Source organism: Helicoverpa armigera, chromosome 14, assembly GCF_030705265.1.
Source record: "Helicoverpa armigera isolate CAAS_96S chromosome 14, ASM3070526v1, whole genome shotgun sequence".
Lineage (NCBI taxonomy): Eukaryota > Metazoa > Arthropoda > Insecta > Lepidoptera > Noctuidae > Helicoverpa > Helicoverpa armigera.
In genome coordinates, this window is record NC_087133.1 from 11,890,713 (window position 1) to 11,917,374 (window position 26,662).

The window sequence follows — 26,662 nt, forward strand, 5'->3', positions numbered from 1 at the left end:
GTTTTACGAGATCAATTTGGCAATATAATCCACATTTTATAATTTTATAGTATGTATTCGGCATTTTATTCTCCCAATGTTGACCGCAATTCGTGACAAAATGCGTCAATCAAATTCAGGAGCGGTAATTAAGGTCAACCCTTATCGTTTAAATCCAGGTTCAGATCATTGGCTTCATAAATTTTGCCTACAGGTAAACAAACAGACTGTACATCAAAGTTGTATTTCGAAGTTTAAAGTATTATTGTGCAATTTCTCAGAAGATTTAGAAAGTTCTGCGGTAGAACAATAAACAGCGGACTAAAGTTCAGGTGTCGAGAGTCAAAGTTCTTTCGATAATAACTTAACTTTAGTTTTATTGGTTGATGGTCTCTGTGACCACTATAAATCATAATTTCGATGGAGTAAATGTTGCAATCTTAAGCAAACTTTTGTCTAAAAGCCAGGTATGGTGTAAGAAATGGAATAAAACGCTGATGCTTATGTTTTTGACACACATGTACATAAATGTTACTTACAAGCAATGGATAGAACTCAGGTATTTGTGTTTTGTATAAGTCCGCGGTGAACTTGGGAGGCAGGTCATCGTTGTCCTGCACCACTATGTGCACTGTCGCATTGGAACTGCGAGGTGGAGAGCCACGGTCCTGAAAATTATACACAAAATATTTGAGTTCAAAATTAATCAAAGCAATGGTGAAATACTGCACAGCAGTCAGTTGCAGCAGAATGAGGAAGATAAAAAGATATTAACTTAGCAATAGTTTGTATAGCAGGAAAATTGAATTAATCCATCGATACTTTTCCCTTTCGATCATTTATCATTCCTTTTGAGCAGTTACTCCTAAAAAGCCTTGAACAGCAAGGCAAGTCAATAAAACATAACAATCCCAAACCACTTACCGAAGCAGTAACAACCAAAGAGAACTCCTTATCCCCAGCATCATAGTCCAGCGGTTTCTTCAGCACCAGCACAGGTTTGTGAGAACTCTCCAGAGCGAAGTGCCCCTCCGCGTCTCCTGAGATGATGCTGTACTGGACATCAGAGTTCGGAGTGTTGGGTTTGTCGCGGTCGAACGCGTGGATCCCTTTGAATATTGTGAGACCTGGAAATGTGAAGTTTAAGTAAATTGTATGGATGATGGAATTTGGTAAAGATGAGTGAAATCATTTCCAAAAAAAAATATTTTATTCTGTTATGTATCGAAGCCATATTCTCAGCAACCTTTGGATTTAGATTATTTTAATGTACAGCAATGATCATTAAATATTTCGAAAGATTTGTTAAGAAAGCATATTACCTAAGTAAGAAAAGAAGGTAAATAAGAAATTAATGCACTTTGCTAAAATCCAATATTAGTAAAGTCAATGTCTTTGAACTTTACTAATATTGCGAGACGCATAAACTTCCTCTGCAATATCTTTTAAGTTTTTACAAAGACTTTTATAAATTTTAATCCCAAGTTGTTATCTTATTGGTCTCCAGTGGCTCTCGCTACTCATAAATCAAACACCATCATTAATAAATGTTCCGATAGCTTTTTTTCATCCAACAAGTTCTAGCCAACTGGCGTTTTCTAACTTTTTTACTTTAAAAAACAAATAAAATCTTGCTAGAATTTTTAAGGTAGGTATGTGTTTGGGTAACCTTTGATTAATAGCTATATTCAATGACCATTTGTTAACAGTGCAAAACAACAGCATCCAATTAATATTGTTTTAATCAAGATTTGAATTAATTGATAAGTAGGTATTAACAAAAATAAAAGGTCTTTAAACTTCTGAACTCTTCACAAATGACCTCATACATCGAAAGAAACATCTTCCACATTTTTTTATTTAACCATCTATTCATCTATTTTAATTATTGGTTTAATAGACATACTTCATTCCAAAAAAAAAAAATAGTGACACACGGCCTTTTTTGAAATCCGAACAGGCATAGATTATTTATTTATTTATTTATTTATACTTTATGTACAAAATAGGTACATTGGCATTATATTCCTAATTCCCAACCTCCTTATAAGTCATCACTCATATCGATTAGAGGCCTCTTGGCACAAAGGCTAGAACGCCATGCCATTAAAAATTAAAAAAAAAAAAAACATATCGATTAGCGCCCCCTGCCGGCCTCACGCGACAACATCAGTTCGAATGAAAACAATGGCCGGCCGCCATCAAAAATTGCGCGCGCGATGTAAAAACGTAAAATATGTCGTGAAATACGACTGTGAATGTGATCAGTGGTGACCAGTGATATAGTGAGGTGATCCCTTGGTTTCCAGCATCCAGTGAGTACGTAGCAATTCATTATTAATTATCTCTTAGCCTGTGATATTTTAATTGCCTCTTAGTAGTCAGACAGCTAAGCGACGCGTCCCCGGCTGGACGTTCTAAATTCAAACTACTTACATATCTCTCCAAACATTCCAACACAAACATGCTACTTTATCCTTATTATTATTATATTTTTTAATTTGATTTAGTAGTTTCGTCGTTTTATTACTTTTATCACTAGAGCATTTATCATTTTATACCGATTGACACCCGCAACTCCTCATAGGTTCAGATGAAAACCAGCGTCAGGCACTAGGTATCTGACATAATGTTGAACTACATACTAAACTCTATTTGGCGCAGAATTTTGTTATTTTTGTATTTCTACATATGTGAATGTATGTCTAGTGTTGATCTTTTTAATTTTCTTTCTTACTCGGATACTCAATGCACTCCAACTAGCCTCTGACCCACCTGTTGGCGTCAACTCGTCCACAGCTACATGGTACGGCGTGTCGAGGAACTTGGGTACGTTGTCGTTCACGTCTTCTATGTACACCGTCACTGATAGGTACGCTGATATCTGGAACATTATAAAGAATATTTACTGTTAATATGGTTAATGAGGATGTAGGTATAACTTAATGCATATGCAATTCTATTTTACATCAGTTACACGTGTGGTGATATAAAGTAGCCTATGTGTTTATCCAGGGTATCTACATACCAAATTTCAACCAAATCGGTCTAGCCGTTTTTGCGTGAAAGAATAAGAAAAATACATCCATACATTCTCACAAACTTTCAAAGTTATAATAATAGTAGGACTATGATATTAGGATTCAGTAGGTCTGTATGAAAGTACCAAAGACCTAGTACACTAATGGCAACAGAAAGTACTGAGGTGGGTTTTAGTCTGAGTCTTGTCTTGAGTAACGACTTGGATACATCTGAATGGTTGAATTTTAATAAAATTCTATTAAAGTTGTGAACGACCAACAAAAGTATGATATAGCCCGTACTTGAAAGGTCAATCGCAATCAGCACCTATACAGCTGGGTGAGTACCCATCTAAGTGAGTACTTAGCAGTGTAGCACGAAACGTATCAGATACGGTATCAAGTGAGTACGTAGGCACGAGCCCGCGAGCCCGCGAGCCGCTCGCGCGTGGAGCGCTGTAAGCTCGCAGTGACCAGCCGAGTGACGGTTTCACTGCGAACACAAAAGCAGCTCGCAGTGTGCTCGTGAGGACCGTGGACGAGCCGTATCCACTTGCAGGTTGAAACCGTATCTGATACGTTACGTGCTACACTTCTAAGTGAGTACCCAGCTTATGATGCACACTATTCGAAAATGTAAAAGAAAAGGGTGATCTTTATTTTCAACCGAATCGTAATTCGTTTTGAAAACAGTCATATTATACGTTTTACTTAAGTCTACTGTAATATGTAAGTCAATATAATTTAGAAGATGCTGAGAGCTGTGAACGTGCTCGAGCGAACATTTGTCATTCAGTGGGGCGATGTCGTTTACCTCGGCCGAGTCATGTGGAAACATGAGTGTTTCTAGTTGTTTTAGGCTTTGTCTTTAATCTTAGTCTATTTAAAAAAATACTGTTATTTTTGCGTTCTAGCTGCTACAAGTAGATCTTTTGGATTAATTGCAACAACATTTTTAAATCACGTGAAAGTCATCAGATCAAAGGTTCATTTTACATGAGATCATTATGCTATCATCACACCCACTCCTAATAATTAATATGGAAACCCTTACTACACCATGGCAGTCTATTTTCAAAAAACAGTCAAAAAATCACAGCTCAAACCACGTGTTCATTCCACTAATAAAACTCATGGCATAAAATATTCCACCGTATAACAGCAGAAAAAATATTCTAGAATGTCTGAAATATCCCGATACAAATGGTTCGCATTTGACACAAAAACCCTTCGAACATTTTTACGTTTGCTTTTACAGTCTGATGTCGTAAAACGTGAAAATACATCTTGAAGTGTCAACGAACCGACGACGGGAAATGTTCGAGGTAAGATTTGGATGTTTCCTTCAATTTGAAAAGAATTTTACGAAATATTATTATGATGAATGCTGTGCCTTGAAAGGAACGTAAAGAAATGAAGTTTTGAAAGACATGCTAAGCTTTTCAGGTACTTGCTCTTTGTTAGCCATATTCGATCTTTGTAATTGACATTCCAAACGAGGCATTGTGTGTTAAAATAACACTCATGTATATTTTACCTATTAAAATACATACTCTAACTCAAGTAAATATTTAGACAACATAGTATAATCATTCCTAAAGTGTACACAGTTAATGTAACAAGAGCAAAGTAGAACAAACATCAAAAATAACCGCAGAACAACTCCAAACAGTTAAATAAACAAGTTAAACCCTCCCGATGGATTCCTAAAATGGAGGAATAAGATTAAAAATGTTATTTTATCTCCATGGGTAAATTAAGGAGGGATGGTTCCCGAGGGAGGGATTCCCTCAGTATGGGGAATGATCCGCTCCACGGCAACTGGGTGAAGGACGAATGCCTATCTGAGGTGACTGCCTCAACCCTGACAACTTTCAGCCGCATTGTTTCAGAGGCATTTTTAATATGCTTCCCAAAAATACCTTACTTCTAACAGAATAGAGGTGGATTTCCTCTGTCCCAGTTGTTTGGTAACATTGCAAGCCTGTTGCAAATCTTTTGAAAATCCTTGCAAGGTTGGATTTAAATTCAAGGCAGGGGTAAGTCTCCATTAATTTCGCTTTTAACATCTCATTAAAACTGACTTTTAGAAACTGCAAAGAAGTTACTTCTTCAACTTCGTAATTGCGACCTTGTTGTGTCACGAAATGTTATTATTTTTGGACTGTGATACTGAGTTATAATCGTTCTTGTGATTTTAGATTGTTTATTCCTGAATATTATTCAAATGGGCTATGCTCATTGAATTTTAGGTCACGTAAATATTGAGATAATAATATTTAAAGCAGATATTGAAGACGTCTTAATTATTCATTTTTAATTCATGACCACTTATTTGATGATTTTTGAATGCTTACAGGTTTTTAATGATAATCTCAGCTGTCGCGATATATTCTTGCAAATCACCGCGGTGACATCTAGACGGAGTGACGTACGACGCAGATATTAAATTTCGTCAAAGACCCGCACATGTGGCTCTGTTGACCTACTTATAATATTGTAGGAAATATGAACGTTTTATGTTTAGACAACAATATTGAAATAATTACACCTACCACTTATTAAATAGAACATAAAATAACCTTGAAAAGATCTTATTCGGTCTACACAATACTGCTTTTAGCAATTAATTTCTTTTCGATGTAGGCAGAAAAGTGTCAAGCTGACATCCAAACGATGTAGCACAAGTTAGGAATTCTTCACCCTACAGTGGATTAACAATCAACAGGCGGAATATCTAATATTATGATTGCGAATGTTACTCTGTCTGTCTTTCGGGCTTTCACGCCGAAACTACTGAACTGATTCAAATGTTTGGTACGCGGATAGTTTAAAGCACATAATGATACTTTTTAAACAGCTATGTATAACTAAAACAAAAGATGGTAAACTCACCAAATCATCCCCAGCATCGAAGTCACAGCCCAGTCGAAACTTGACGACGTTCTGAGGCGAGTCACTGTCGACCAGGTCATCCACACTCTGAGCTAACACCACTGACACGTGGGTGCGATTCACGTCCCGGTAGGTGAACAAATGAGCATCTTCTTCTCGGTCTACTGGCTGGAGGCTCAGGTTCTTTCTGAAAGATAGAGAATGTGAGTTGAGGTTGGTTGTCACTGATAAAGAGTCGGCTAGTTATCTGATAGTTGGTGCTATGCGCCAGATAAAGGTTGTTTATAATTTCTACCGAGACCTGTGAAACCAAAAGTTACAGTTTATTTGTCATATAAGTTCCTGATAGGCTATCGGAGACTTTATCAGTAACCATGAAATTGGCCATTATTAGTGGGAGTTTGCATTTCCCAGTTTCACAGTAAAATTGTGAAACTGGGAAATGCTAATTGTATACACGCCAAATTATTTAATTTAATATTAATCCAAAATTGCATCAAATGTATCTTCTTGATTTATATTTTCAACCTTTACTTAATTTTGTTATTTTATTGAAGTGATACAATCTATTATGTAAATTAATATTTTAGTACCGTATTATAATTTAAAATCCATAATATTTGGCACAAATTAATAATTTAATTAAACTGGTACAAGCGACATCTGTGATGTCACTTTTAAATTAATGAACATTCGTTCTACCCTCGTTTTGAAATTTAGAACATCGTACACTTCAAGCTTACAGTTTCACAATATCACCACTAGATGGCATTCACTAATCTTCAAACCACACAATTTCGCAAATTGTCATTTAAGTCTAGACGCAAAACATTTGCTCTAAAACTCAAAATTAACATAATGTAACACTAAATTTTCTGCTTAATAACATAATAAAAACAGTAATGTCTGCTAATGTTACATTTCCTCGTGTCAAAGTAAGTAATCGTGCAAATAACAACTACATAGAAAAGTGTTATAATGACATAATAACTGAGAAAATAACATTAATTTGTGTTGTTAGGGGAACTTCTCACGTTGGTCCGGAAGCTGACAATAGCGGATGTAAGATACAAATCTTATTTAAACCGTGCCAGCCATTGTGTTAAAATGTTATTTGCTATAATTAGTGATGCAATCGATATTCATGTTTGTTTAAAAGCTTTTTGATCGTGAGAAGTCATCTACAACGAATATGGCCAGGCCAGTTGTAAATTCCTAAAGATGTAGATAGCAGTAATTAAACACGTATATTATTAGCTTGAATGTCGTTGTTAATTACGTAGATAGTTTTTGATATGCAAGTTTTTAAATAAAGTCATTATGACTGAAATTTAGTAATTAATAAAAATAAAATGTATGTTTAACAGCGTGTATTACAATACTAATGGAACAGGAACCCGAGAAAGACGTGGCTAGTTTTTGATGAGGTCGAAAGTATTTCCCTCAAAACGAGGGTACCTACTTGTATTAATAATATAGTGCCCATTTCCACCAACAAATAGGTACCTAAATTTAGGGATCCCTAAGAGCATTCAGGGAACACTTAATACGAATTTCGTTTTCACCAAAGTTTAAGTGTCCCTTATTACTTACCTTTATTATTGGGAAAGCCCTACTAAAAAGAAACTATTCTAAGTGACAGTTAGGGAAACGTCAAGAGATTGTTGGTGAAAACGGGCATATGCACTTATATAACTTTTACCATTTAAGGAAATACCCTATTAGAAATTATCCAATCCAAAAGCCTATGAATAGATAAGAACTAATTATTAATACCTTCAGGGTGATAGTCACGTAGGATAGTCTTTAGTATCTGCGACATTATCTAGATAACCTGTTTTGGTTCAATGTATTATAACTGATCTTATCAAACAAATTGATCTTGTTCTAGCATTAATTATTAGGCAAGTAATTTTATGATTAACTTGGCCTGCATTAGAAGAATAGGTACATATGTAGCTTTGCAACTATCCAATTTCTGTAGTTTCAACTGAGTCTGAGGAGAACTAGTCCTGCTTCCCCGACGAAAAGTAGCCTATATCCATCTCTTGAGTGCCGCCTATCTCTGTACAAATTTCATCTTACTCAGTTCAGTTATTTAAGTATGATTGTGTAAATACATAGACGGAAATTGTTCTGTATTAAATGAGATGAGTAATTTTAACGATGTAATACATAGTTAGTAATTTGCATAGGTTGCGTCGTTCATATTTCAGTTAATGAATCTAAAATTCAGCCTGAAAGGTCAATTAAAGGTTAATCCACTGAATTATTCGTCAAAATAAGGAAATCCTTGTGCAATATGTTTAATTACTAAAAATGTTTAATTTTATTGACCTTGACATATATAAATAGGTCATAAATATATAATTTATTAGTGGCAGACTTATTTGCAGACCCAATAAAAATCTTGATGGATGAATTGAGAGCAATCAAGAGCTCATCAGATAGATATTCATTAATAAAATGGTTTTCTTTTCTTCAAATCATTTTCAGATTAAATGAATTATAGTTATTCTAGTTATCCTTGGGAATTTATTCTCATTCAAGAAATATGTAAAACTTATAAGCTCATCTATATTATAATGCATTTAACTAGGAACTAATCAAGAATTGATAAATTCAGCAAATCTCATCTTTAAGATTAGCGTTTCAAATTAATTAAAGGAATTTTTATATTGCGTTTTATTAATCTACAATAATGATTTATTGAGGCCATTTCCTTCCATAATCTTAATCAATATTACCATCAAGCCTTTCTTGAACTACTCTTTTGAAAAATTGTTGCACTGTTGGAAAACTAGACTATTCTACATTTTATCAGCACACTAAAAAGAGTTTTCTCAGGACGCGGACGAAACCACGGTAGATAGCTTAGGGAGTTACTTAGTTACGGAGAAATTATACCGTTTAAGGCATTATCCGCATGTTACGCTATGAATATAATATCTGGTTTTATCAATGCATATTCTAAAAACCTGAATAGAGACATTCACAAATAATTTATAATAATAAGCGGTGTTATTCCTGACCGACTTGCAGACCAGTCTCCAACGGTCTGAACCAGTCGCAAGGAAGATTACGGCAACGGTAAACGAATCAGATCAGCTTAAACTAGCTTATCTAGCATCTAGTCATTCCGTGTAGTAGGGAAATTATGGGGAATTATTACATGATGGATAGGCTGAAGGACCCTTTTATTATGTTTAGCATTGTAACTGATCTTAGACTGGATGTCAAACGAGGTATTATACTTTGGGATTGATTTTCTTAAAGGCCCACTAAAACTAAAACTTTATTTTTTGAAAAATTTAAAACTTCGTGGTCTTTGTATCAAGTAAATCGGTTCAGTTTATTTTTGACTTGAAAGAGTGTTAATCAGACAGGCAGAGTTACTTTCATATTGGATGATCTATTTCCTTTTAAATCCTAGAGCAACCTTAGTTTATAATGAATTATCAGGTCGTACAGTTACCACGGTAAAAGAATTACGTAAATAATAAGAGCGTTTGAGTAAATCACGACATAATACATCACATTATACTTACTAACACTAACACGCAATGCACCGGTTATGAAATGACCTAGTCAAAATGTTAACGGAACAGCTTTGCTAGATATTAGATTTTTAATCACTGTATTTAAATAAAATTAAGTATTTTCAACTAATTTGATGCTAGCAGCCAAAATTAGTAGCCAATCAGAAACATCTTCATAATGAACTAAACATGTCATCGTGCTATTAAAACAATTATAACATTAAGAACATAGAAAAACTACATAGTATCTTTTCAGAATAAATAACGGATCATGCAACAAAATTTCCAGTAGAGGTGGTCTAAGTTGAAATTAGTCATTTCCCCACACAAATGTGTGTGAGTATAAGTAGGTCGCGTAATTTCAGCTTCAATGAGCTGTAGGTATCTGTTTTTCATTTGAACTAACAAATGTAGATACTAATTTTTAAGCGTGACTTCCAATATCATTAAAAAATATGCGAGTTAATATGCAAATAGGTCCAAACTCATAAGGCTGTTCTTTTGTTTTTTCTTCTGTAGAAAGAAGCTTGAAAACAAATTATGAGTACTCAGAATTTGAAATTATTTCCTAATTAAGAGCGTGTACGTCAACCGCGCGCCATTTGGCCTAAAATGGTACTTTTCAAACCACTGTTTCTCAGTAACTACTTAACCTATAACTATGTTATTTTTTAATAACGCAAGGTAATTTCACTGTCTATATAGTTAATTGAACATAAATTTCAATTTGTGTAGTTTAAATACTTAAAACCCCTATAACGTAACAGATGTTTTGTAAAATTCCCGTTCAGCGTCTATTTCGAAGCTTAAATTCATGTGAAAACAGTGGCAAATCTAATCATATTTATTTTTTTACTCATAGACGAAATCCCCATGCCTATAGTTAGTTGAAAACATTTTTTGATTTAGGTCTCTATCTTTCAGAAAAAAATATTTTAACAATGTGAAAAATTGAGAATTTCAAATGCTTTTTTTACCTATCTATCTTACTTAATTTAATATAACATTAACACATTTACTATAGTAATATAACTCTTTCTTTAAAACATAAACTTTATATTATAATTTAATCTCTCGTTTTTATTTTTTTATAAATTATTTAAAAACTACTATAAAACGCTGCACGCGAGTCAACTCAAACCAGACCGCCGCAAGGCTTCACAGAGAGAGGACGTGTCGCTCCGTCACATCGCGTAGGGTGAATAACCTCTGCCGTGGATACCGAGAATAGAGTACATTTCAAGCGCGACCAACAAATCTTGATACATTACTATTTTATTTAAAGCTCAATTTTGAAGCATATTTTTTTTATCGATTGAGTTGAAATTTTGTTTGAATGTTCAGTTTTAATGACAATGTATGATTCTATATCCAATATGGCGGTATACCCAAGATGGAGAAAAAAATGTTTTTAATGCATTCCTACGATATGGGTATCAAATGAAAGGGCTTGCTATGAATTACTCGAAAAAAAATGTGTCGCGAGTCTAAATCCAATATGGCGGACTCCTTAGACTAGAAATCACTTATTGCAGATGTCTGTTACCAATCGAGCTATAATTTTTTTTTTTTCATTTTGGATGTACCCAAATTTTGACTTTTGATCTCGAATAACTTTTGAAGCATATAGGATAGATAACTTAAAACTTTATTTGCAATGGTAAACCCAAGCTCTTCACCAATATTTGGCTTTCCGGCAATTGTTGTTATTTGACCACAATTTTTCGGTCTGGATGGACTGGACCATTCATATAAACAATCAATCGTCAAATCAAATCAGGCGTCTTTGAGAAATCGAGAACAATCAAATTGAGAACAATCACAAAATAATCTAATTGAAACCTCCTCCTTTCTTTTTTTGAAATCGGTTAAAATACAGAAACTCTTAACATTGTCATTAATCATCAGTCGACTATTTAGTACTGTTGAAAATTGTATGTAATATACAGAAAGTCCTCAAAACCAAGGTTTTCATAGGTGCCCGATTTTTTTGCAAAAGAGTGTAAGTATTAACGACTTATTTTCATGCTTTTATATTTTAGACATCCATAGACTTACACTATTTTCCCGCTATTAACTATTTACTAAATAATATATTTTTTGTTCTACCAATTTCACTCGAAAGGATCAAAATGGTTTGTGTGACTATACGTGAAGTATGATAGGCACGCACACAGCCGCGACGCTAGTCTGCGCGGTTTTTTGCGTTGAATTACCTAAAGTTGACATCGCGCGCCGAGCGTATACGCTCTTAAGGTCAAACCATATTCCCATATCGAGCAACAGAATAGCTAAAGAATGGAAGTCGTATTGTGCCAGCTGACTGGTCCCACGTGGTAAAAGTCGGCCGAGGGAACTGTATCGCGGCCATTCATACGCGAGCTAATCTGTCATTACCGATGTATCATTGTGATCTTTATCCTTTTATGGTTTATTGCTCTGTGGGTCTTGTTTGAGGGTTTTATGATAAACGAGTATAGGAAGTGGAACTTAAATTAAATGTTTTTTTTAAAGTTTACAAGTCTGAGCTGAAACAGCTGAGTACTAGTATTTTACATGCCCCGAAACTCTTTGGCAAGACTGATTGTCAGATTTTCTGACATTTGACTACTCCAGGGACCCACTACTTAACGTGTCAAATAATCACAGACGAGACCATAAGATCAACATTTTTTATTAAAACTTAAACAGCTGCAGTCGATTTATTCATATTCATGTTGTTTATTGCAACAATTCTAATAAAATGCAAGGCCCATTCAAAATTAAAATTAGGCTGAAAATTATAAATCTCCGAATGTCATACATATTTCCACATTATTGGCCAATATATAATACTAATCAGAATAACATTAACAGTGGCACTGTCATCATTAGCTCATCTAGTGAATTGCTGCATTATCGCTAAACTGATATAAATATATTAGAATGTTCCATCCTTGAGGCTGCGTGCGCGCATACGTCTTCATTATGCCATTATCATATGCAAATTATTGTTGTTGACAGCTGTTATAATTGTATTATTAGTACCTTGTTATGGTTTATTTGAATAATATGCTAATTGAAGTTTATTAGTGGAACGGAAAGTAATCACTTTCTTTATTGTTTTACCTTGGTTATGATTTAGATAGATAACTGGGCTAAGCAATATTAAAATGTATTAATACACCTAGTTTTAACAAGATTATTAAAACATTCATGACGCAAGTCATATTTCATTTAAATAATCATCAAGCGACGACATGAAAAAAAAGCGAAAACAAAAAAGTGTGTAATAATATAAAAAAATAGTGTAAACGACAATTTAAATAAACAATCACCCACAATAAAATCAACAATATTAAATATTACATAAGAAACCTCTAAACTTATATAAGAATATTGAATAGAAAGTAATACCTAAGCTATTAGAATTAGCTATTATTACTTCGAGATAGATTTCCCTCGGAAAATTACTCCAAAGTGAAACCGCAGAGCTAAAGACCTGGCTAGGCTTGATAAAGATAAAACCAACTTGTCAATAATCTATACTTCTATACTAATTTAATAAAGATAAAACTGTTTTTATTTGTAAAACTACCAAACTGATTTGCCACACTCTTCCCAAATAACACAGGCTATACATATTTAATTCCAGTACCTAGGGGCAGTAGACGAGGCGGGAGTATAATAAAAGAGTTTAATCCAGCTCTTTCTTTCTGATAAATGAAGAAATTACTATAATGCAAAGCTATATTTTTATATAGTTTCAGTATTTTAACAATTTTATTCGACAGCCTCCGCGTGTGGCATTTGATTTCCTAAGAACAAGAATCATTAGTGTGCGTTTATGTATTGATACGTGTTCAGTTTAATTTGAAAACCAAATATCGTATGAGATTTAAATATTTCATAATTAAATGGCACGATGAAAATTCTACATTAATATAATTATCGTCATTTCATAATTATAATTTTGATAATTTGCTTGTTAAGCTTTGTCTTGAACATCATATGTCAGGACTAAAATGGACTACATTTTTTTTTCATCTAAAAAGTGACCAATAAAGATCCAAATTAATACCTACAAAACACAAAAAATACGTAACAAAATTGTTACCCAACTACTAGGAAACTGTCATTGTATCGACAAATTGGATAAGATATTGATCGTCTGATTAATATCACAATGGCGGCTAGATTTCTATGCAATGGCCGTATTCATACAAAATTGGCAAAAGACGAGAAGGTCGGGTCACTAAGATATTATAGGTGTTATAGTTTTAACAGGAAATTAAGCGTAACGTTTTGATTGCATAATTAAGTTATTTATCCTATTTTATTTGTATTTTTGACTAAAAAGTTTGACGTAGAAGTATTCCTAGTAACATTGTCAAACAAAACGCTGCTAACTTAATGACATGGATATTGGTTAAGTATATTGAATTGTTAGTCGTTATCTTATTTTTCGCGGGCAACTTTAATTTATAGACACTAATATAATAAAGATTATTTTTTGTTTGTTTATACCCTAAAGGCTCGGAAACTATACCGATTTGAAATTGAACTTTATACTCTTCCCATATAATATGGGCTAAATTTTATCCCAGTACAGGCACTCGCTCCCAAAAATAACTAGTAACAAATAAGAGAACCAAAAAAAGTTTTGTAATGTAATGAATGAAATATTATTGAGCTTTTAGTGTCGTGATAAGAAACGGAGATGATAAATTGAATTTGATTAATTTGCATGGAAAATAAAACACGTATTTATCAATGTCATCATGTTTGAATCTCACTGACATTTTAAACGCATTTTTGTTGCGTCAAAGTATGTGAAAACGTGACCGATTTTTCTACTTAATTATTTTTCCTGTTGCAAAAATCATGATGAACGTATCATATCTGAGGGCACGGCAGTGCCCCAGCCAAGACTCGAGCAACGCGGGCACAGCCGTACCATCTTTTCTCGAAGCGTTTCGCGGCTATTTCAGCCCCCTGTATCTTCCATGTGAACAAAGCTAGGAGTTTAGGTTTTCGATGACCAAGAGTAAGTATTAGAACAAGCTCAGTCCCAAAATTACAAGAAATTTGAATAAATAGTTTACGAGTTATGAGCGATCAAAGTTACACCATTTTGTCACTGACTCACTCACTGACCGATCATCAAAAGTCTAAGGTACTTCTAGCAAACTTAGAACCTTCAAATTTGGCACCAAGATAGGTTATTGGCTACATATAAAGGGAAAATTATAAAAACCTTAAAACTTAATAAAAAAATAGGAAACAAATTTATATTTGCGGTTTTTCAAGAACATTGTGTATGAATTTTGACTGCATTGATAACTTTGTTATTTATTTATGTACAAAATGTTACTATTTGTTTTATTGTTACGTAGTGTGGTATATTGTTATTATGTATTAAATATACATACATATGAATAAAAAAGCTAGGTTAAAATAAAATGAATAATGATAAAATCTTTCATATTAATGCAGTGCGATAAATACTGCATGCTCGCTCGATAGATGGCGTTGTCCTGGTCTAAATCGCGCTACGGTTTTAGTTAAAAAAAAAACAAATAATTTCATGTGATAGCGCCATCTACCTCTGAAATAAATCTCTTTTATTCTAAAAGATATTTGATTAAAAAATTCGACAATTTCGAAATTGTTTAATTTATTTAAAAAAAATGTTGTTTAATGCTAGTTTAGGTCTACATATTTAGTTTGTTATATATTTAGTTAGTTGCATGTAAGTTAATTTAATTTGTTATATACTTAGAGAAGAAGGAGACCTACAAAAAATAAATTAGATCCCACCAAAAACATTAAATGTAAAAAAAGCCAATCCTCTACGCAATTCCTCCACCGTAAAAAGTTTTGAGATCGCATAGAAGCCAAGTCCTGTTCAACTTTATTTGTAATAATAAATCAATATTTTGTGACTATATCAATAGTTTTGTTCACATTACAATAATATTGTCTTGGCCATGAGCACAAGTTAATAGTCGCTCCCTGAAATAATGTGTTAATACCATTGAATTGATACATTCTATATGGACATGATTTTACGATTGGACTGATTGGAATTTGAGATCACCATGGACCAAACATGCGCCATAGTAAATGTGCAGTTCATGATTTTGGATGATACTGACTGTTGGTCATTTAGTAACAATTGAAAAAACTAAAAGTATTTAATTCTGTGATATTAAATTTGATGATTGACTTTCACCTCTCCAAGATATGCTGTAATTTGTAGTTTATTGTGCTCATGGCCAAGTCAATATTATTGTAAAGTGAACGAAACTATTGATATGGTCACAAAATATTGATTTATTATTACAAATAAAGTTGAACAGGACTTGGCTTCTATGCGATCTCAAAACTTTTTACGGTGGAGGAATTGCGTAGAGGATTGGCTTTTTTTACATTTAATGTTTTTGGTGGGATTTTATTATTAACTAGCGTAGCTTCGCTCCTGTCAACTGACTTCTCTACTTTACCCTATTTTTTTTCATAAGAACCTTCTCCTGACAATAACAAACACAACAAAAAAACGAATTAGCCAAATTAGTCCAGGCGTTGCCGTTGTTGAGTTATGCGCTTACCAACACATTTTGCGATTCATTAGGGTTCCGTACCTCGAAAGGAAAAAACGGAACCCTTATAGGATCACTTTGTTGTCCGTCTGTCTGTCTGTCTGTCTGTCTGTCTGTCAAGACCCTTTATCTTAAGAACGCGTGGACGTATCAAGCTGAAATTCACATGAAATACTCGAGTCTATTGCCCCTTTTAGCTGTGAAAATATCAAACTTCTAAGCCAAGCCAATCAAAAGATACAACCGATTATGTCGATATTTTCAACAAATTTTCGACACTCGCAAAGGAATCAAAACCTACAGGGTACTTCCCCTAAACTCAGAATCTTGAAATTTGGCATGAAGCATTGTCATATAATGCAAATATAGGAAAAATTGCGAAAAACAATTTTTTTTAGTTATATAATATAATAAAAATATTTTAATAAAATTAAACTTACTACCTTATTTCTCACGAACGAATAAAGGTACCAAATTGAAATTTATACCAAATACCTAGGTCCATTGTCCCTTTAAGCAATAAAAAAATCAAACTTCTAAGTTAAAGCGATCAAAAGATACAGCAGTTTTACCGAAACCTTAGACGAATTTCTGTCACACGCTAGGGAATCAAAACCTACAAGGTACTTCCCGTGAACTCAGAATCTTGAAATTTGGCACGAAGCAACGTTATGTAGTACAGATAAAGGAAAAATTGCGAAAATGATAAATTTGAAGTTACATAAAATATTAAAATATTATTTTTGCTTACATGACATAAAATATTTTTTTAATAATTATAAACTTACTACCTAACCTTTTTCACATGAACGCGTAGAGATATTAAAGTTTTGAATGAAAAGTGAAATTCATATCAAACACTTCTTAAATATAATTGCCTCTAAACTGTGAAAAATTTTAAATCATTCAAAGGTTATTGGCACCTTAGTATGGAAACCATACCCACGGCGGATACGAACGAAACATAGCACAGTATAATGATAAAGGCTCTGATTTACTATGGCATTAGTCGCATCAATGTGAACTATGGGAATCTAGAGAAAATCAGGTGTAAACATAAAATATTTTCCTCATTTCAATGGGGAATTTAAACGACCACGTTTGACGGATTTGAGAAATCATTTCTTTGTAGTGAAATAGTATACTCACCGTTTATTTCTATTGTCATCAGGTCAGGGTCTGATGATGGAAATCCTGAGAAATCAACCTGTACAACCTGTACAATCCTCTGAAACTGCTTGTCTTTTATATTTTTCAAACAATCCTGAACATTCGTCTCCATGGAATTTTAATAAAATATTTATATTCAAAGAAACGTCATACCATTCTCCACAATTTAAAACTACTTTGATTCATGTCCGCCACTTTTTACAAAGCGGGTCAGATATGCCCAATGACCTTTAAGACATAATTAGTTATTTTCAATCAAATTTCTGAAAGATGACTATAAAATGTTGTATATAAATAATATATAAATAACTTTAATAAAATAACTTTTACAAGGTACTGGCCTACTATTTTAGTTATATTATAAAATAAAAAATATTAACTACTTTGACTCTCACGAAATTACCATAACTATGATTGTTCTAAACTGAACGGTTGGCCCGAGACTCCTAGACTATACAGGATTTGTACGGAACCCTCGGTGCGCGAGTCCGACTCGCACTTGGCCGGTTTTTTTTATATTATAGATGATAGACAAATTACTAAGGAATGAGAACTTACCAATTATCTAAATAACTACTTAAAAATCAAGTACAGATCATACAATAACATATTTTAGTAGAAATTTTTAATGTTCTGTTACTGTCAACTCATTACCTACTTTTACATTCTTTTGTTTATTTCATTCAATACGAGATCCACGTGAGAAACCACTAAGATGTTTATGTAACGAACAGTTTAACCTCATTACAGCATTTACTATTGTGATGAACATTTTATAGCCGCGTCATCCTTCTTAGTGTGAAGTATTTGTTGTTATTTGTTAGGAGGTGCACCAGCGGTCTAAACGCGGCGTTTGAAAAGCTGATCCGCGACCGGCTTTAAAGTTTTTTTTTTATAAAACTATGTAATATTTTTTGGATATACAGGATAAAATGGAAAGTTATTTAAAATTGGGTAATCTTCTATTAGGAATATGTAAAGTCATATTATTTTATAGCTCAGTTTAACCTTAAAGGCTATTTGATCATTAAGGTTTTGATCATTCTTTTGTTTTTGTTCAGACTTCTTGGTCATCTCCTCATTTCTTTCTTTTTTATTTTCCTGCCATGACGCGTTTCACTTTTGTTTTTTTTCACTTCGGTCTGTCAAAATATTGGTATCGCCTGCGGTTCGTCGCGCGATCAAAACCGATAAAAAAACTATGAAAAAACCTTGCTAGAAGTGCTGACCGTTACTGCCTATATCCCCCGGACTCGAGGAAAGACTATAGTGAAGCAAGTGCGGAGGAAGTCTCTCGCTGGCCGGCCGGCATCGAGTGCCCCGTCGTCGGCAGATTTCTTTCCCGTCCACTTCCCTGTCTCCCAGGTAAGTCTGTCTTTTCCACTCATACTGAGAGTCACGGGGTCTTAACGGAGATTGCAGTAACGCCAGTAACTTCTCCAGCGAGTACTGTCCAGTTTTATTAGCACGAAATAAAAGAAATAGCACTATTTTATATGTATAAATTCTAATTACGTATGTTACAAGGTCGTTGGACTCCATAAACTAACTTCTAAGAACTAGAAACATTCGTATTTATGTAAATACCTGCGTTAGACTAATTAGTTGCTAAATCCGGTGTATTAGTCAGCTTTCAATAGAAATTACGTTCATTTTCAATAGTAAGTAAAAGTTGTACAGGCACATTGCAAAATGCATAGGTTGTAAAATTGTAGTATATAAGAATCATTCATATGCATTGAAATAATAAAATACTATCGAGTATCGAGTAGCGCTTTCTACGTAAAAGTTGTGACATTGACTTCGGAATATTTTCTACAGTTTCAGTTTGTTATTACTAAGACTTGGCTATTTTATTTAGCAAAACTTTTTGTTTACCATAAAAATATAGTGAGGGGGTTTTATGCACGTGGATACGCCAACCCCTTTTTACCTTATCACTACTATTACACAGATAAACTTATAATATATCTTATTTTTACACAACTAATAAATTAATTTTTTCTACCGATCATTCATCAAGTGATCTGTTGCACTAGAAAACAATTAATAAACACTAAGATAATTATACTATTCTATACATCTGATTCTACATAAAAGTAGTATTATTCATCTGGAAAACAAGTACTGTGATGGAAAAAAATTAAATATGCTCTTTTTCTGTAAATGCATGATAAGTAATTTATGCAAAAATACGCATTCATTTCAACACTGCGTGTAACAATTGGGTAACTTTTATTATTTTATGCACATTTTTGCGGTCTAGGCGTAAAATGTCAAGTCGAAAAATTTAATCAAATTAGTCAAAACATCCTATTTGCAAAAGGTCAATCACTAGATCTTCTCATGGTTTTAATCTGTTATAGAATTTTAAATATATCATTAAGCTGCATCTGGTGAGACTGGAAGCTGACCTCAACAAAATCTTGCTTTTTAGGCATAATTATGATGATCGGGATATAAATAATTAATGTTAATTATGTAGTTTGTACCTAATCTGGTTGAATTTCGTCTGATGATCTAAGGAAAGATTATGCAAAAATTGAGATTTTTACTGTATTCAGCAATACAACTTTTCCGAAAAAGCAGGCCTTCCATTGAAACCACTAAAAATGGACTGAGATAAGAAATAACACTTCAAAGCATAGGTATCACATAAACTTTAAACTGCACGGTACTTTTCACGGTAATTTCAATCGTACAGACAAACACAAATAAATCGCAGCGCTTTTACCGCTCGTCTGTAACGGTGCTAAGATGAGCTGGTAACACTTTTACTGGGTTGCGCAACCCACGGGTCAGTTTTACTTATCATATAGTGTTGCCACTAAATTCTTTGTGATATTATTATGTAAGGCTTAGTGTTAGCGGAAATGGCAGCATTCTAGCTGGGTATCCGCATCAAATCTTAACATACTGAATGTTTAACTAAGTATTAGTTCTTTGAATATTCTATAGCACTAAGTTATTGGCATAATATCAGGAAGTCTTCATTATCTTATATAGAATATTATACTAAACATGAAATAGGTACTAAAAACTTGCAAAAAAGCAGTTTTAACAGAGAATTTGAAACCAGTTTAAACCATTAAAAAAACTAGTCAAAAAGTGAAAGAAAAGGAATGGGTACCTACCCATTCCTTTTCTTGGGTTTTCATAGATTTAAAAGAATTCGTTCTCAATTTTCAGTTGCACTGAATTTGTGTCTTGTAAATAATGCCATACATTAGTATCTAGGAAGAAATGTTATTATGAATTCAATAAAAGTATACAATGCCCAATTAATTAGCAATCTTTATATTTAAATTACATAAGCTTAAAATAACTACAGAAATATAACAATGCATGTTATTTCTGATTAATAGCAACTGAGCTTATAACAGCTGCATGATTTATATGCAATAAACACGTAACTACATTACCCTGTATATTCATGTTGTTATTCGTTGATTGATTAAGTATAATCTTTTATACAATGTGTCCCGGGGATAAGTGACCGCCCGAAATTTTTTGAATATTTGTACAAAATTAAGGATAATTTCATTTATATTTTTGAAAAAAATCATTAAAAAAATTTTATTGTCAGGCCTGTTAATAACAGGCTTTGCTCTTTTTTTTCAAATTTCAACTGACTGTATTTTTGCATTTGTTTGAAATAGCAGCAAACATTATTGTGAGCTATTTTAGGAAATATCATGTAGTTTATTAATAAATTAAAAGAAAGTGATATTAAGGGGGCATTTATTGGACTTATTTTGAAAAAACTGAAAAAAAGGCGTTATTTTCTTTGAATTTTTCTTTTCTTTTTTTTCTAATAAATGTTTTATTACATTTTTGTTATGTTTGGTAATTTTAATTGATAAAGTATGATGTCCCCTAGTCAATAAAGAAAAAAAAATTTAAAAAGATGTAAAAACTTAGGAAATATCTTAAAAAAACTGCAGCAGGTCACAGTATTTACTAAAAATCATTAAAAAAAAACCAAAAGCGGTACGTCCCAAATATAAAGGAAATTATCCTTAATTTTGTACAAATATTCAAAAAATTTCGGGCGGTCACTTATCCCCGGGACACATTGTATAGATGTTATAAATTTGACTGACAGAAGTAGCTCATTCTCTCTGCTTGAAATGTTGTTGAGTAACTGATTATCGACGTATATGTAAGTCAAAGCCTATGAAAAATAGCCATGTACCTATGTTAACTCAGAGTTTTGTATGTTTCGGTATGACCTAATGTAAGATTTAAGTAACTACTTATCTATGTTTTTGTAAGAACATTTAAATACATGATGCGTTATATAAGAATTTTGAGCCTAATCGAAAACATAACTAGCTGTCATAATTTTGTTACCATTCATTCGATATTTACAGTAAATCTTAGACTTACTTAGGTAATTACTTTCCAAGTATATATACTAAATGCCAATAATATTATAACAGCATCATGTAATGTTAAAGCGCAGTAATAAGTCAATCCTAGCAGTAATATCTTAATGAATATGATTAAAGTAATATATATCTACTATCTGAGGGCACGGCAGTGCCCCAGCCAAGACTCGAGCAAAGCGGGCACGGCCGTACTATCTTTTCTCGAAGCGTTTCGCGGCTATTTCAGCCCCCTGTATCTTCCATGTGAACAAAGCTAGGAGTTTAGGTTTTCGATGACCAAGAGTAAGTATTAGAACAAGGTCAGTCCCAAAATTACAAGGAATTTGAATAAACAGTTTACGAGTTATGAGCGATCAAAGTTACACCATTTTGTCACTGACTCACTCACTGACCGATCATCAAAAGTCTAAGGTACTTCTAGCAAACTTAGAACCTTCAAATTTGGCACCAAGATAGGTTATTGGCTACATATAAAGGGAAAATTATAAAAACCTTAAAACTTAATAAAAAAATAGGAAACAAATTTATATTTGCGGTTTTTCAAGAACATTGTGTATGAATTTTGACTGCATTGATAACTTTGTTATTTATTTATGTACAAAATGTTACTATTTGTTTTATTGTTACGTAGTGTGGTATATTGTTATTATGTATTAAATATACATACATATGAATAAAAAAGCTAGGTTAAAATAAAATGAATAATGATAAAATCTTTCATATTAATGCAGTGCGATAAATACTGCATGCTCGCTCGATAGATGGCGTTGTCCTGGTCTAAATCGCGCTACGGTTATTAGTTAAAAAAAAAACAAATAATTTCATGTGATAGCGCCATCTACCTCTGAAATAAATCTCTGTTATTCTAAAAGATATTCGATTAAAAAATTAGACAATTTCGAAATTGTTTAATTTATTAAAAAAAAATGTTGTTTACGTGCTAGTTTAGGTCTACATATTTAGTTTGTTATATATTTAGTTAGTTGCATGTAAGTTAATTTAATTTGTTATATACTTAGAGAAGAAGGAGACCTACAAAAATAAATTAGATCCCACCAAAACATTAAATGTAAAAAAAGCCAATCCTCTACGCAATTCCTCCACCGTAAAAAGTTTTGAGATCGCATAGAAGCCAAGTCCTGTTCAACTTTATTTGTAATAATAAATCAATATTTTGTGACTATATCAATAGTTTTGTTCACATTACAATAATATTGTCTTGGCCATGAGCACAAGTTAATAGTCGCTCCCTGAAATAATGTGTAAATACCATTGAATTGATACATTCTATATGGACATGATTTTACGATTGGACTGATTGGAATTTGAGATCACCATGGACCAAACATGCGCCATAGTAAATGTGCAGTTCATGATTTTGGATGATACTGACTGTCGGTCATTTAGTAACAATTGAAAAAACTAAAAGTATTTAATTCTGTGATATTAAACTTCATGATTGACTTTCACCTCTCCAAGATATGCTGTATTATATTTGTAGTTTATTGTGCTCATGGCCAAGTCAATATTATTGTAAAGTGAACGAAACTATTGATATGGTCACAAAATATTGATTTATTATTACAAATAAAGTTGAACAGGACTTGGCTTCTATGCGATCTCAAAACTTTTTACGGTGGAGGAATTGCGTAGAGGATTGGCTTTTTTTACATTTAATGTTTTTGGTGGGATAAAGATTACGTTTAACATAAAATCTTCACTGAAATGAAGGATCCGTTAGCAATTTTATTGAGAAACTGACACTTAGAACAGCAATAAATCTAACTATTCCCACAGACAGAACTATAAATGTAAGCACATCTCTTAACGTATAATCAGTTCTTACAGCTGAAACCTGACTCAACAGAACAATACATTCTGAAAATAGTATCATTAAAAGCAAATTTTGAAACAGTATGAATCGCAATGCAGATATGTATAGATATGCATGTAAGAATACCAGCACACTGCAGCCTAATTAGTCGAATGTCGAATGGCAATCATTTTTTTAAAGAAAATTTTGATTTAAATCAAAGCTTTCAGTGAGTCTGGTACGAAATGCAAAAATACCTTATCTAACTTCCTATCTGAATCTTCCTTCTGATTTATGAACCCAAACAAACTATCAGCTCACTAAGAGTTTCCAGTGTGCGGGTAACTATAAAACAACATACTGAAACAGTGTGTATAGCAGTGAAGATATAGATAAGCTTGTAAATCTGATAGGTCGTGGTACAGGACATGTTGCAATAACAGTAGGTATTGTCCTGCGACAAGAAATATATCGCTCAGCTGATTGTCGCATTGATGTATGTGGAGTTTCTTTAACAATAGGCTGCTGGCAATTTGCTTGGAGCCAGATTTTGTATTAGAGTTAAAATATTTAACCCACATACATATGCCTAAAACTTTTGGCTACAGAAAATGCAAATTCTTTTTTTCTGCTTCTTTGTTTTTGTTCAACATTATACATGAAGATTTGAGCTGATGCAATTGGCAGCAATTGGCAATGATAAAACACACGGTTATACTAGCAGAACTCTTAATGAAACATACCTTGGATGCACTTCGACTCTGAGGACTTCATCTCCAACTTGCAGGTTCTCTGGTATCCTCACGAACCTCAGGTATTCCCCCACCGGGTAGAAGTTACAACCTGTGACAAAATGAAACACTGTTAGTTATGTCCATCATAATATTTGGATTCTGTTGTGTGTGGCCTTAGAAATGGCCAGCGTAAGGATAATAGTATACCAAATTGTACAATTGATTTAAAGGTCCACGTCGTATTCGACAAAACATAGATAAATTATAGTCTAATATATCAAAACCTGAAAACTAGCTTAGATGTAAAAATGAATTACCAAAAGCATGTAAATAAATCACTTGACTATGTGCCTCTAAATATCTACAGAAACACAACATTCCTACAAGAAGAACAACGCATACCAACCAACAATATCCATTATGTGAACATTTAAACACAGCCCTGGAGACAATAAAGCAAAAACAGATTTACGTTTCGAAGACAATCAGACTAGTGGTAACACTAATTATTTTGCTTACAACACTGTCTCACAGGTGACCCATTCAATATGGCGAGCTATTGTACACGAGGGAACTACTGTCAGTGATAGCTGATCGGTAAATTGTATCTATTAATAAACAGTTTGGAAATATGCGTTTGGAAACAGGGGCTTTTATTTCTTCATCGTGATCTGAATCTTCATGCAGTTTTTATTTTGGATCCTCAACCTTCATAGCATCATAAGAATCGAATATGAGTCCTACATTGAAGCCAACATTAAAAACATCAAAGCTTTCGCGATCACAAGACGAATAAGAAGTCTCTTGCTACTTTTGAAGTCAAAAGCAGAAAATTAGTTTCAGATCAGTCCTCGTAAATAAATTCAAATCATGGCTAACTAAACAAAGGATTGCGTATTCTACCAGCCTAGACATTACTCAAGCTGTAACAAAATGATCCAAAAACTTCCTCATTGATTTCCATGATCGACAATAGAGTTGCGACTGCGCAACAAATCGCATCTTGCAGTTATCGAGTATTTTCCCATAGATCGACAGTTTCACAATCGAGACGCTTGAGTAGAAACTGATGGCATCTCCAGCCGTGAAATCTGCAATCATTTGTCGCATATGATTTGAAAATTATTTTTTTGTGGTGAGACTGGTGTATTCAAATGTATGGCGCAAGAGGCGGTTGTGGGCCATTGTGTTTCGAATTTTTTATCTTATGTTACAGTAGTAGTAGATCACATTATTTTAGGTCTCTTTCGATATATTTTAGTGTAGCAGCCAAATGCTACACTTCACAATTCTGAGTATTCTCAACAATAAGTAAAGAGAAGTGTCCAAAACGACTATGTGTAAAAATTCACCCAGTTAACGTGAAAGGCGAGAGTTAGTGTAAAAAACAAAAACAAGATCTCGCGGATAATGAAAAAGCTTTAAGTGATAACTTACATAAGGCCTGTCAATCCATTAAAGCTAATTGACAATGAGACAAGGAAAATAATGACACAAATATGTAACAACAATTATTTTACTTTCAACTCAATACCAATGTGGACAGAATTCCACAGATTGACATTCTTTTTGGTAATTGGCTAAATTTCTCGTAGAAAGTGTAATATTTTTTTTTGTCATGTTTGTTTTAACAAGTATTACGTTACATACTCGCTTATGGGGTTCTGATAATACGATCTCCGTCCATAAACCCATCATCATCATCTGTCTATCCATCTTCAAACAAATAGTCACCAACTTTTGCAAAATGAAAGTAAAAGTAATTTTTGCCAAAGTTTTAGCGACATGCTAGTATACATACCTTCGAGGAATACAAATTATGAACTTTACTAATTATATGTTAATTGTCAACACATCCTATGAAGTCTTCATTCACAGCCAGTACTGAAGTCAATGGCGTGTGACCACAAATACGTCTGGTTCACACGAGCCGATGTTCCGATAAAATACCGTACACCATGGGACGCCTAGCGGGACACAATTGGGCTAACAATGTATAGGGGGTAACATGTTGCACGACATCCTATTGGGTCTCAAATATGACGTCTGTTTTCTGACATACTGTTAGAAATGTCTGAAGTCCAGCAACAGTGAACAGATAGTACGGACTAGTAGTCTCGTCTTTCACCGGGATTAAAAAGCATAGGCTAGATATAAAAACGTATAAATATATATTATAACCAAAACAAAAAGGGCAGGAGGATGATGGTAATGAAATATAAAAACCTATATTGGTCTTGTATAATGGTAGTATAGGGATAAAGCCTTTAGTGGCTTAGTTTTGATTTAAATAAATGTATAGTTGAAGTACTGATAATCTGTTATAACCTACTTTTATAGAATCCACAGTGAAGTTGTTATTACACATGAAAGTTCGTCTAGCACAGCTTTGTAAGTTTTAATAACAGGGTATACATCAACGTCGACATATTCAATAGATACTTTACAAATTGCTGTCTCATCCAATATTATTTTCAATACTAGCTTTGATGGGCATTTTCTAGACTTTCCGCAATGCCATAAATTCAACAATATTGAAA

At 33.3% G+C, this 26,662-nt stretch overlaps 1 protein-coding gene across 4 annotated transcripts in view; it reads right to left on the reverse strand.

Moving 5' to 3' along the window:
- LOC110378409 (cadherin-89D) overlaps nucleotides 1-26,662 on the reverse strand; it is a 64,956-nt gene that overhangs the window by 13,166 nt on the left and 25,128 nt on the right. For all 4 annotated transcript variants that reach the window (XM_049836970.2, XM_049836969.2, XM_049836968.2 and 1 more), the window contains exons 3-7: nucleotides 24,132-24,231; nucleotides 5,895-6,081; nucleotides 2,755-2,863; nucleotides 904-1,106; nucleotides 519-647 (exon numbers count right to left, since the gene is read on the reverse strand). In XM_049836970.2, the coding sequence (XP_049692927.2) occupies nucleotides 519-647; nucleotides 904-1,106; nucleotides 2,755-2,863; nucleotides 5,895-6,081; nucleotides 24,132-24,231 (728 nt within the window). The remainder of the gene's footprint in view (nucleotides 1-518; nucleotides 648-903; nucleotides 1,107-2,754; nucleotides 2,864-5,894; nucleotides 6,082-24,131; nucleotides 24,232-26,662) is intronic.